The sequence below is a fragment of the Podarcis bocagei genome, assembly GCF_964188305.1.
Source record: "Podarcis bocagei genome assembly, chromosome: 4".
NCBI lineage: Eukaryota > Metazoa > Chordata > Lepidosauria > Squamata > Lacertidae > Podarcis > Podarcis bocagei.
The window spans coordinates 102,541,974-102,555,374 of NC_138128.1; the positions used below are offsets into that span (position 1 = coordinate 102,541,974).

General features: G+C 39.6%; 1 protein-coding gene across 6 annotated transcripts in view; it reads right to left on the bottom strand.

Annotated features, from left to right (window-relative positions):
- LOC308585396 (potassium voltage-gated channel subfamily KQT member 1-like) overlaps window positions 1–13,401 on the bottom strand; it is a 395,874-nt gene that overhangs the window by 371,492 nt on the left and 10,981 nt on the right. For all 6 annotated transcript variants that reach the window (XM_081191024.1, XM_081191022.1, XM_081191023.1 and 3 more), the window contains one exon: window positions 11,386–11,960. In XM_081191024.1, coding sequence (XP_081047150.1) covers window positions 11,386–11,792 — 407 coding nt within the window. In that variant the 5' untranslated portion in view covers window positions 11,793–11,960. The remainder of the gene's footprint in view (window positions 1–11,385; window positions 11,961–13,401) is intronic.

A 13,401-nucleotide genomic window follows, 5' to 3' on the forward strand; every position in this document is an offset into this window, starting at 1 on the left:
CTCAAAATGAGAAGAAGGATAAAATTCTGGAGAAAATAAAAGAAGGTGAGACTAAACTAAGATCTAAACCCAAATCACAAGAGATTCTGAGAGAAATTAAGTTCTATCAAATACAGTATATGAAAATGATAAATCAAGAAGTGGAATGGAAAATTAAACAGATGAGGCAAAAGACTTTTGAATCGGCTAATAAATGTGGAAAGCTGCTAGCTTGGCAGCTGAAAAAGAGACAGAAATTAAACACCATTACAAATTTAGAGATAGAAGGAAGGGACATTCAGAATCCAGCTGAGATCAGAGGGTGCTTCCAGAGATACTTTAAACAACTTTATACACAAGGGCCACAGAAAGAGATGGATATAGACCAATTTATAAGAACTAATGGATTACAAAAAATCTCTCAAGAAAAAAAGACAATGTTGAACCATCAAATTACAGAACAGGAGATTGAAGGTGCCATTCAGAATATGCAGTTGGGAAAATCTCCAGGGCCAGATGGGTTGACTGCAAAATATTATAAAAGTTTGAAAGAATGGTTAATTCAACCATTAAAGCAAGTTTGTAACGAGATTCTGGAAGGGAAGAAGACACCTGAATCGTGGAAAGAAGCTTTTATTACACTTATACCGAAAACTGAGGCGGAAAAGACACAACTTAAGAACTACCGCCCCATATCTTTGTTAAATGTGGATTACAAAATTTTTGCTAACATTTTGGCAAATAGGCTGTAGAGGGTTTTGGTTGAGGACATACATCGAGACCAAGCCGGCTTTCTCCCTGGCAGACATTTGTCTGATAATACAAGAAATATAATTAATATTTTGGAAAAATTACAAGTAACTATTAATACTAAAGCAGTTTTAATTTTTATAGATGCGGAGAAGGCATTTGACAATATTTCCTGGAATTTTATGAAGAAAAATCTTCAGGGTATGGGGGTGGGCCAAGGGTTTGAAAACGGTATAAGTGCAATTTACTCAGAGCAGAAAGCTAAATTGATAGTCAATAATGTAGTGACAGAAGAATTTAGGATAGAAAAAGGAACACGACAGGGTTGTCCTATCTCCCCATTACTTTTTATCTCGGTCCTGGAGGTCCTGTTGAACATGATTAGGAAGGACAGTTTGATAGAAGGTATTCGGGTCGGAGCTAAACAATATAAATTGAAAGCTTTTGCAGATGATTTGGTTTTGACACTACAGGAGCCAGAATCTAGTACGAAAAGGGTATTAGAACTGATTCAGGAATTTGGTCATGTGGCAGGATTTAAGCTAAACAAGTCAAAAACTAAAGTACTTGAGAAGAACTTAACTTCAATTGAGAAGGAGAGGTTTCAGAAAGAGACAGGGTTAATGTTGGCTAAGAAGGTAAAATATTTGGGGGTTCATTTGACTGCTAAAAATCTGAACTTATTTAAAGATAACTATGAGAAATGTTGGTTGGAGGTAAAAAAAAGATTTGGAAATCTGGTCAAATCTAAAGCTTTCCTTGTTGGGCAGAATTGCGGTTATAAAAATGAATGTATTGCCAAAAATGTTATTTTTGTTTCAAACATTACAAATTGTGGATAAGATGGATTGTTTCAAGAGGTGGCAGAAAGATATATCTAGATTTGTCTGGCAGGGCAAAAAGCCCAGAATAAAATTTAAAATATTAACCGACGCTAAGGAAAGAGGAGGGTTTGCCCTGCCAGACCTCAAGCTTTATTATGAATCAGCAGCATTCTGCTGGTTGAAAGACTGGCTGCTTCTTGAGAACACAGACATATTAGACTTAGAAGGGTTTAATAATGTATTTGGATGGCATGCATACTTGTGGTACGACAAGGTAAAAGCTCATAAAGGGTTCAAAAACCATATTGTCAGGAAAGCTTTGTTTAATGTCTGGATAAGATATAAAGACCTACTGGAAAATAAGACCCCAAGGTGGATCTCACCAATGGAGGCAATGGCTCTGAAAAAACTTAATATGGAGGCCAGGTGGCCGAAATATTGGGAAATTTTAGAGCAAGAAGGAGACAAACTAAAATTGCAGAGTTTTGAAAAACTAAAAGACAAAGTGCGAGACTGGTTACATTATTTTCAAATAAGAGAGGATAAAAAAAATTGGCTTCCAGGTGGAGAAATCAAAATTGGAAACGGAACTGCTAGATCCAAATGCTAAAATATTATCAAGAATGTATAACTTGCTGTTAGAATGGAACACGCAGGATGAAATGGTTAAGTCAGGTATGATTAAATGGGGACAAGACATTGGACATAACATTATGGCGGCGGACTGGGAGCAGTTGTGGACCACCGGTTTGAAATTTACGGCATGTAATGCCCTAAGAGAGAATATTATGAAAATGGTATACAGGTGGTACACGACCCCAGTCAAGCTTGCAAAAATCTACCATTTGCCCGATAACAAACGTTGGAAATGTAAAGAGACTGAAGGTACCTTCTTTCACCTTTGGTGGACATGCCCAAAGATCAAGGCCTTTTGGGAAATGATATATAATGAAATGAAGAAGGTATTTAAATATACTTTTTTTTTTTTTTTTTTTGAAGCTGTAGCCAACTGCTGCCTTTTTATATATATTTCAAGGCTTTTACATGTTATTTTCCTTCTTACGGTTTTATTTGCATAATGCCTAATAAAGGTTTGATTTGACTTTTTTGAAGAAACCAGAGGCCTTTCTTCTGGGCATAGTCGGCCAACTGGTGTTAAAAGAGGACAGAACTTCTTTTATGTTTGCAACAGCAGCAGTAAGAATACTTATCACAAAGCATTGGAAGACACAAGATCTGCCCACCGTGGAAGAATGGCAGATGCAAGTAATTGACTATATGGAGATGGCAGAAATGACTGGCAGAATCCGTGACCAGGGAGAAGACTTGGTGGAAAAGGACTGGAAGAAATTTAAAGACTACCTGCAGAAACATTGTAAAATCCATGAATGTTAAAATGATGTGAGATATAAAATAATATGGCATTAGTGAATAAGTTATGACTATGCAATAAGGAACTTAATTGGGAGGAAAGTTTGGAAACAAGATTTATTTAAATATTTTAATGGGGATCGAGATTCGAAAGAGGATAGGGATTTGCTGAATTGGATGGTAAACAGGGATACAAGGAAGGGTGGTGTGGGGAAGTCAAGAAATAGGGTTAAGAAACTTAGAACTTTCAATTAGTTGTTTTGTTCTCTTTTTTCTCCTCTTTTATATGTATTTTTTACTCTTTTTTTGTTTGCTTTATGTTTTGTATTCTGTTATATTTGTTGTATGTTTTTGTGTATCTCTTTAAAAAATCTTAATAAAATATTATATATATATATATAAAAAAAGAGACGCACCACTCGCCTACTTTTCCAGGATGCTATCTCCGCCCGAACAGAATTGCAGCCAGCTCGACAAGGAGGCACTGGCACTTGTGGCTGGAGTGAAGAGGTTCCATGAATACATCTATGGCAGGACTGTCGACCTCATCACTGACCACAAGCCGCTCCTGGGCCTCCTCGCCGGTGATAGACCAACTCCACTGGTCCTCTCGCCGCGCAAGCTGCAATGGACTGTTTTCCTGGCTGCCTACCACTACCATCTCGTCGATCACCCGGGGAAATCGATGGGCCATGCCGAAGCCCTCAGCCGTTGCCCTCTTCCAGTGTTTGTGGAAGACACAGCTCCTGCTTCATCGCTCCTCCTGATTGAGGATCTTCCTGCAGCACCTATATCAGCTGCCACTGTGGCCTCCACATCTGCTCAGGTTCACACCATCAGCCATGTGCTCAACTGGGTGTGGAGGGGGTGGCCACAAGGGCCTTTTGCATCAGAGTTCCAGCCATTCGCAACCAGACAACACGAACTCTCAGCTCATTGCGGCTGTCTGCTGTGGGGAGACCACGTCGTGATTCCCCAAAGACTCCGTCAACGTGTCCTTGAGGCTCTGCACACTGGCCACCTGGGAATCGTCAAAATGAAGGCATTGGCTCAGTGTTACATCTGGTGGCCTAACATGGATGATGCCATCACTTCCTGGGTTTCTGCCTGTCAAGTGTGCCAAGAATCGAGGCTTGCGCCACCGGCAGCTAAGGGAGGGTGCACATCGATCTTGCCAGCCCCTTTCACGGCTGGAGCTTTATGGTAGTGGTGGACGCCTATTCCAAATGGCTGGAGGTGGTCCTGACGCCCTCCATTACCAAGGCCGTCATCCGGGTGCTGCGAGGCCTCTTTGCAATGCATGGGTGTCCTGATGTCCTCGTCTCCGCTTATGGACCACCGCCTCAGATCTCTGCTCAACCGGCTGCACCCAGACTTTGCCTTGGCTGAACCCCCAGGCTGTGCTAACGCGCCACAGTCATTTGTTCCAGGAAACCAGGTCTTTGCCCGGAACTTTGTGGGGGGCATTCCTTGGGTGCCAGCCACAGTAGTGGGAGTCACTGGACCTCACTCATACCAGGTGGCACTCGAAAACAGACGTTTGTGGCGCCGGCACATAGACCAGCTTAGGCACAGAGTTGGGGATTTGGACACTACCGTGGTGCCCCCAACTGCGCTCGTGGCTCCGGAACAGACACCTACAGGTGGTGAGGCTCCACCTACACCTCTCTCGCAAACTGCGGGCGTGGAGCTGAACAAAGCCGCTTCAGAGGGTCTGCCAGACTTCCCACAGACTCAGACCACTGCCATGCCTGACATTCCGCCAACTCCACTTGCAGAGTTTCCACCCACAAAAGCGGATCCAGGGGACTTGGGTTCAATGCCACCTAGGGCTGCACCACAGCCTCAGCAAGAATAGGGTGGCCCCCTGGCCCTGGGTACCGGTCCTCGGCGGTCCAGCAGTTTCCAAGTGCCCAACTTATTTAAAGGACTATATTGTTGGACGTGTAACACTGTCAGTCTAATGAAAATATGTGAAATGTAACCGATATGCTTTTGTGCCTAATTGAACAATTACAAGTAGTGCTGTATATAAGGAAACCTTTACGATTGTAACTAACGTCTTATCTCAGTGGGGAGGGGTGTTATGTACTGAAGTTCTCACCCTGGGCCAGCAGGGGGATACTGTAGATAGTTTTCACTCAGGTCCACATATGCAAATAAGGAAATGAAAGTGACGTTCAGTGATTGGATAGTTACAGAAAATTGTTACTGTTGCCTTGTATTTGAGCACTATATAAGCAGGCTGGCTGAACCCTTCAGATCAGTTCTGTTCTGGCCTGTGAATAAACTAGAGCTGTTTGAAGAATCACTGTGTCATCTGATATGTTCACCCACAACTTAACAGGAACAGTCTCCCTTGGGAGGTGGTAGATTCTTCTTCCTTGGAGGTTTTTAAGCAGAGATTGGCCATCTGTCATGGATGCTTTAGCTGAGATTCCTGCATTGCAGGGGGTTGGACTAGATGACCCTGGGGTATCTTCCAATTCTATGATTCTATGAACATTGATTTACTCAAATGGTCTAACACTGATGGGAGATATGAATGGGGTAGTCTCAACAGAAATGGACAGATTGAGAGATAGTGGAACAAAAGAAGGTAAACTACCCAAATCATTTTTTGAACTGGTCAGAAATTGTAATTTAATAGATATCTGGAGGTTAAGATTCCCATTGGAAAGACAATTTACATTTTACTCAGAACCAAATCAGTCGATGTCAAGAATTGACCAAATTTGGATTTCAGGTGAGCTAACCCCAAGAGTTCTTCAAGTGGAAATTGAGCCAAGAGTAATCTCAGATCATAGTCCGATTAAATTAGAAATTAAAGGTTATGAAGAAAGAACATTCAGATGGAGAATGAGTGACTATCTATTTGACGATCAAAAATTTGTGCATGAGGCTCAGAAGAAACTGAATGAATACTTTGTGGATAACTGCAATAAGGGAACAAAATGAGTATAGTGTGGGATGCAAGCAAGGCCGTGATGAGAGGGTTTTGTATACAACAAAATTCAATTAAAAAGAAGAACAGAGAGAAAGAAAAGAAAGAGATTCTAAAACAAATTATGGAAAAGGAACAAAAGTTAATTCAAAAACCTAACAATACGAAAATCAGACAAAGCATTAAGACCTTGCAAACCCAATTTGCAATGTTAATCAATAAAGAGGTGGAATGGAACATTCAAAAACTGAGACAAAAGAATTTTGAATTTGCGAATAAATCAGGAAAATGGCTTGCCTGGCAGATCAAGAAAAGAAAAGAACAAAGTACAATAAATAAAATTATAGTGAAGGAGGGAGAGATTACCAGCAGTAAAGGTATTAGGAAAGGATTTTTGGATTTCTATAGTCAACTGTACCGGAATAAAGAGAAGAACAACATGAGGAAAATAGAGAGAGATTTAAAAGAGAAAGAGGTGCTAAAGATCCCGACAGAAGTAAGGGAGTGGTTGAATACTCTGATAGAAAATGAGGAGATTAAGGTGGTCATAACAGAGTTGAAAAATGGGAAAGCCCCAGGACCAGATGGTTTTACAGCAAGGTATTATAAAGAGCTGAGGCTAGCCCTGATGACACCACTAAAAGAAGTAATGAATAATATTCTAAAAGAAAGAGAGATCCCAGAGACCTGGAAGGATGCATATATAACCTTTATTCCAAAAGAGGATACAGATCCAACACAAGTAAAGAATTATAGACCGATCTCTTTATTAAATACGGATTATAAAATTTTTGCAGGAATAATGGCAAAGAGATTAAAAAAGGTATTACAGGGAATTATTCATGAAGACCAAGCGGGCTTCCTTCCTGGCAGACAAATGAGAGATAATGTGAGGAATATAATAAACATATTGGAATATCTGTCAGCAAGGATTGAGAGACGAGCAATGTTAATGTTTGTAGATGCCGAAAAGGCATTTGACAACATATCATGGGATTTCATGCTGAAAAATATGGAAAATATGGAGATGGGGAATGACTTTTACAATGGAATAAGGGCTATATATACCGAACAAAGAGCAAAGTTGATAGTGAACAACGTGATAACAGAAGAAATTAAAATATCAAAAGGGCCTAGACAGGGCTGCCCGCTCTCACCTTTGTTGTTTATAACGGTCCTGGAGACCCTCTTGAACTCAATTAGGAAAAATGAAAGGATAAAAGGGGTGACAGTAGGCCAAAATGAATACAAAATTAAAGCCTTCGCCGATGATTTGGTCATAACGGTGGAAGACCCGATGAATAGTGCAAAGGAAGTGTTAGAGGAAATTGAAAAATTTGGCGAAGTGGCAGGTTTTATATTAAATAGGAAAAAAACTAAAATTCTAATCAAAAATATGGAGCAATCAATGATTGAGGTGTTTCAGCAGCAAATGGGAATTGAAACTGTTAAAAAGGTTAAATATCTGGGAATATGGATAACACCGAAAAGCATTGACCTGTATCAGAATAATTATGTCCCGATATGGAACGGAATTAAGAAAGATCTGGAAGGATGGGGAAGGTTAAAACTATCCTTTTGGGGCAGAATAGCAATGATTAAGATGAACGTGCTACCCAAGATACTATTCTTATTTCAGATGATCCCAATATTAAGAGGAGTAAAGATTTTTAAGGAATGGCAAAGATCGATTTCAAGATACATCTGGCAGGGCAAAAAACCAAGAATTAAATATAAATTGCTAACGGATGCAAAAGAAAGAGGAGGATTTGCCCTGCCAGATCTGAAGTTATATTATGAGGCATCATGTCTTTGCTGGATAAGAGAATGGATAAAGCTTAAAAACACAAAACTACTGGATTTAGAAGGATTCGATAATAGATTCGGGTGGCACGCTTATCTATGGCAAGAGGGAAAAAAGGGTCATAAATCGTTTGAAAACCATATATTCCGGAAATCGCTAATTGAAGTATGGGACAGATATAAAAATATATTAGAAAGGGGGGTACCACATTGGTTATCCCCCTCAGAGGTGATGGGAGTTAAGAAACTGAATATGAGAAGTAACTGGATCACGTATGGAGATTTGGTGATGAAAGAAGGGGATAAATGGAAAGTAAAACCATATGAGCAAGTGAAAGAACATGTATTTGACTGGTTGCACTACCTGCAGATAAGTGATATGTTTAAAAAGGATGTGAAAGGAAAAGGGTATGATGAAAAGGACTCGAGGTTCCAAACAGAAATTGTCACTAACGATTGTAAAATTATATCTAAAATGTACAAAATCTTATTGGAATGGCACACGATGGACAAGGAGGTTAAAGTGGTAATGATTCATTGGGCCAGAGATTTAGGGTACAGTATAGAGCTGGAAGAATGGCAAAAAATATGGAATCAAAATCTGAAATTCACAGCATGTATAACATTAAAAGAAAATGCCATGAAGATGGTATATAGATGGTATATGACACCGGCTAAGTTGGCAAAAATGTACAAGATCTGTAATAAATGCTGGAGATGTAGAGAGAAAGAGGGCACATTTATGCATATGTGGTGGGAATGTGAGAAAGTGAAGGGGTTCTGGGAAATAATATATAATGAGTTAAGGAAAATGCTGAAATATAGCTTTGTAAAGAAACCAGAGACTTTCTTACTAGGGATAAGAGAGAAAGGAAATAAATAGGAGGGATTTTAAACTCTTCCAGTATGCAACAACTGCCGCAAGAACGCTGATAGCTCAAAGGTGGAAACAAGAACAAGTACCGACTCTGGACGAATGGAGAAGTAAATTAATCGATTATGCGGAATTGGACAAAGTAACGGGGAAAATTAGACTTCAAAGAGATTATAAATTTTTGGAGGACTGGAGAAAATTTAGAGAGTATTTGAAAACTGTATGTGAGGAGAATACAACGCTAGTGTGCTTTAAAGAAGCTTTGTGAAAATTAAGGAATATCGCAAGAATGTAAATAAGGATACAAAATTTTTATTTAAAGGTGATATTATAATTAAGAAATGTGTAAATAGGAGAATTACTTTGGATGACTGTCAGAGGAGTTGAGGGAGGTTCAACAAACTAAAATATGTGATGTGGAAAATGGAATGACGGAAGTTTTTACAGAAAATTTAATAAAAATATTTTTTAAAAAACAACAAATGGTCTAACACTAAAAACAAGAACCACATAAAAGTGACTTCTGCAGGAGGTGCTTTAGGGTACAATTCCTCAGACCATTTTTTTGCTATTAAGTAAGTTTGCTGAGCTGGAAGCTGGCACTGAAGATTTGAGAGAATTCTCACAGAGGGAGAAATTATGACAACTGTGGAGCAGTACTGACCCTTCCAGGCCACCAAACACAATTTCCTCTCTACTATCTCCATTCAGCTGCCCTGGGTGAGGCAATTTCTGTCTGCCTTGTGGCATGCCAGCTCCTTTGTAGAATCAACATTAGTGTTGTCTTCTTAGCCTCATAAACACACTGTCTGATTTCTTAGGCCACATTGCTAAGGAAAAACACAAAGAACAGAAGCTAACCTAATTTTAGCTCCTGGACTCTTAAGCCATGAAAGAGTACCCACCCCAAATCTCACATAAGCAAGATTAGAAATCACGCTGGGCCAGACAGCCTGGTAGCTCTTCAAGACAGAGAGATGTCTCTGTGAAGCAGGACACAGAAGCACCTGGATCCCTTTGACGGCATCACGCTGGGATTGAAAGCAGGGCTGTGTGCACACAAAGTGTTTGAAATGCACAGAGCTCTTTTTTCTGTGCACATCTGTATAGTTTGTCCATACCTGTTCATTACACTGATAGCTAAAGCAGCAGCCATATCATCATCATCACCACCATTAAATTTAATTTAATTACAGCCTTTCATCCAAGGATAACAGGGTGGTTTGCAGTACAAAAACACAGAAACATATAATTAACACTAACCCCCACACCTGCGTTCTCAACTCCTCCCCCTGTGTTTCCACGCCCCACTGTAGGCATGTGTGCAGGTATTTATTTACCTTGTGTGTGCACAGCTGTTGTTGTTGTTGTTGTTGTTGTTATACACGTTTTCCAGTATGGTATACCAGACTGTCACCAAACAGCAGATTAACTTTTAACCCTTAAAAAAAATGTGTCCCTTTCAGCCCCAGCAGTAGCCTACTCTCTCTGAGTTCAGGAGAGATGAGGTCCATTGCAGGCAGGAATTTGTTTGCTTGTGTGCAGCCAAGCAGTTTCTAAATTTTTTCAGAAACAAGTTTCCTGATACACCAGACTTTCACCAAAATAAAGCGTGTCCCCCAGCCCAGCAGTAACCCACCGATAAAGCATAAACTAAGGTAAATGTGGAAGTGAATGAACAATTAGAAGCTAAGTGCGTCCTGAGAAGCATAAAGGAAGTGCAATTCTCTGCAGCGCTACACACCCACTGCAACATCGCCATGAGGGGAGCCACAGCAACAAGTGTACTGTTCACATGCTCTTTGTTTTGTACACACATGGGCTGAAATATGAATTTATTTAGGCTTAAAATCTATTTTCACATCAAACCTGGTTCGTGGGGGAAAACACATCAAGTCATCAGAAAAAACAGGATGTGTCTGCATTGGGGTTGAAGTCTCATGTACAATAATAATTTTAAAAAGCCAAGCACACGGTATGCACTGAATGCACACTAAACTGTAGTGTGTGCGCAGCCTAGGACCTTCTGAACCACATCAGTCATCCAAATAGCATTTGCAGGTAGCTGTGTAAAGGCACCTATGTAGAGAGCTGACCCTACAATTACATGGAATCAGTTCCTATTAAAATTAATGCTAGCTGATTCCCCATAATTATAAAAAATATGAAGGGCAATATAAACAAATAAAACCATAATATTAGCAAGCCTTGATAAAGCAAGGGTCAGTCATATCTAAAGAAAAGATAGATTAGCCATTGCTGCTGCTTGGGTGCTTTCTGAGCATGAGAGTGTTCCATATGCCCATTCTCCCAGTAATCCTTACAACCGTCTGTTTCATCACCATTATCCTGACGTTGTAGATGGAGTGTATGTATGTATGTCTGCTAAGACTGAAAAAACATCAGCTTAACTAAGACCAACTGGTAAGTTCATGGCTGAAGTAAGATTTGTCTTTCAGAGTCTTTCAGTCTATTGTATTCTTAACCATTACACAAGCTCCCACCGAATACATCTTTAAGTTAAAGTGTTCTGGAATGGCCTATCAAAATGTTGCATAAAAGAAATTCCATTTGATTTTGAGGAGTCATCTGGCAAAACATTTAAGGAATTCTGAGGGAAGTCAAAAGTTAGGTAATGTTATGGGGGGGCGGCAGAATCAGATGGGTGGATGGATGGATTCACATACTCCTGGTTTGTTCTGGTGCTAGCATTTTATTTGATCCACACTCCCAGGAAATGTATTGGCATATTAAGCTCAATAGTTCACTTTCTGTGAAATAAAAAAAGTGCAGGTTCACAACAAGGAAATAGTCATATGGAGAGGAAAAAAGGTACTTACACTGCAAAGTGATAAATGAAACACTTCCATCCACTCGGCCGTTCCAGAAAGTTGTACACATCTCCCTGCATACTAGTTTTGGTTAAGTATGGGCCATAAAAGCATTTTGTAGGGTAGGCCCGGTGTACCTCACTTCCTGTCATGGATTCGGTGTTTATCTGGAAAGCAGGATCATGTGGATTTTCTTCTTCAGAGTTTGAATAAATTTTTGATCCATTAGTCACCAAAGAATCGGGATCAAGTGCCACAGAAGAGTACTGCATATTGTTTAAGTTTGCTCGCACTTCCAAAAAGGTTGCAGACTTCCTGTGTCCATTCAGGTTCCCCACTTGGGAGTCAGAAAGCTGAACTCTACTGCAAAGGTTATACATTGGGTGCCCACCAGTTTCACCATTACCGTAAGACATTCTGTAATGAAGTAGGTGTATTGCTCACCTTGATCAATATTTAAAATTATAAAAGGTATTGTATATCTTCTCTGCCTTTGGCATTCTCCAGCCACCCAGTAAGAAGTCAAACATTATTGTGGAACAACACCGCCGTGTGCAGCCAGTCTGTCACCTGTTACCAGGATTCTGAAATTAAATCACAAGAAGATGTTTAGATAATGGAAGTCTCAAGTAAAAGATAAAGGCTCTGAAGGAGGAAAGCAATTAAAGAGTCACTATACAGCAAAGCAAGTCAGGAGCATGACTTGAGTGTTATTTATAGACTAGTACATGGCACCATTTTTAACAAACGGACACATTGGTTAAGGTTTGGAAATGCTGACAGTGGCCTATAAGGAAGTTCCAGGAATCATTTGTGACAACCACATTATTTATTTCAAAATTCACTTAAAAGTTTTGTCCGTAAGAGAGTTCACCTAAGGCGCTTAAGTGCACATTGAAAAGTGAATGGAACAAAAACATGCAGGAGAAATGGAATTAGTTGCAGCTTCCTGTTGAATGTACATTCTGTGGCAAAGCTGGATTGGTAGGAAATGGACCCAGTGTTAAAGGACAAGTCAGAACTGCTCAGCTGCCTTTTCCTTTTATTTCTTCTTTCATTAAAAACATTTCTAGACTGTTTTTCCTACCAGGCCAGTATATAATAGGCATAAATAAAAGCAACCCCCCCACACACAAATACAATACAATAAACGAAAAGACAAACAATCAAAATAGACTTTAAAATTAACTTTAAAATGCTTTGCCAAAAAGGCAAGTTTTGACCTGGAACCAAATAGTTGCAAAGTTGGCACCAGTCATTCTAAATTTTATATTAGCATTTTTGGCTAATATGTCTGGCATCCAGAGTATACCCGGTTGCATTTGTAAAACCCAGTACTGAGACTGCAATACAGCAGACAAGATAACGCTTTGAAAGGGCAAGGCCTCCATCTATGAATTATTGAAAAGTTTAACTTTAAACTGCATATATAACTTTATGTGGGCATTTTGTAATTAATTATTTCTCTTATCTGTGTGAACTGATGGTACACTTAATTATGGGGATGGGGTGGAGAGAAACCTTAGAGATTATTCTTTTGGTTTCTTGCAGTCTGTATCCTTTACATTTTTTCAATCAGATTTTAAGCCTTAGTTCCAATGAAGGTAGGAAACTCCTGCAGACCTAGTGCAAATAGAACCTTTTAATCTTTTACAACAGCTTAATACAAGATTAGGCACATGGCAAATGTTAATGCACTCACTGATTCAATGTTTGGTCTGGATAACCAGTTAACCCCCCCCCCCAAAAAAAACAACCCACTGAGAATTGTATTTTGTTCCTTCCGGAAATTATTTTGCTTTACAGACTCGGATCAAGTTAGTCTTTAGACATACTGTATTACCAAAAAGAAATGGGTGTGTGTGTGTGTGTGTGTGTGTGTGTGTGTGTGTGTGTGTGTGTGTGTGTGTGTAAGTAAGACTTGGACAATTCACATAAAATACCATAAGAAAGCATCGTCATTATATTGTCATCAAGTCAGTCTTCATAACTGCTGAGCAATTTCATAACTGTATCTATACCATG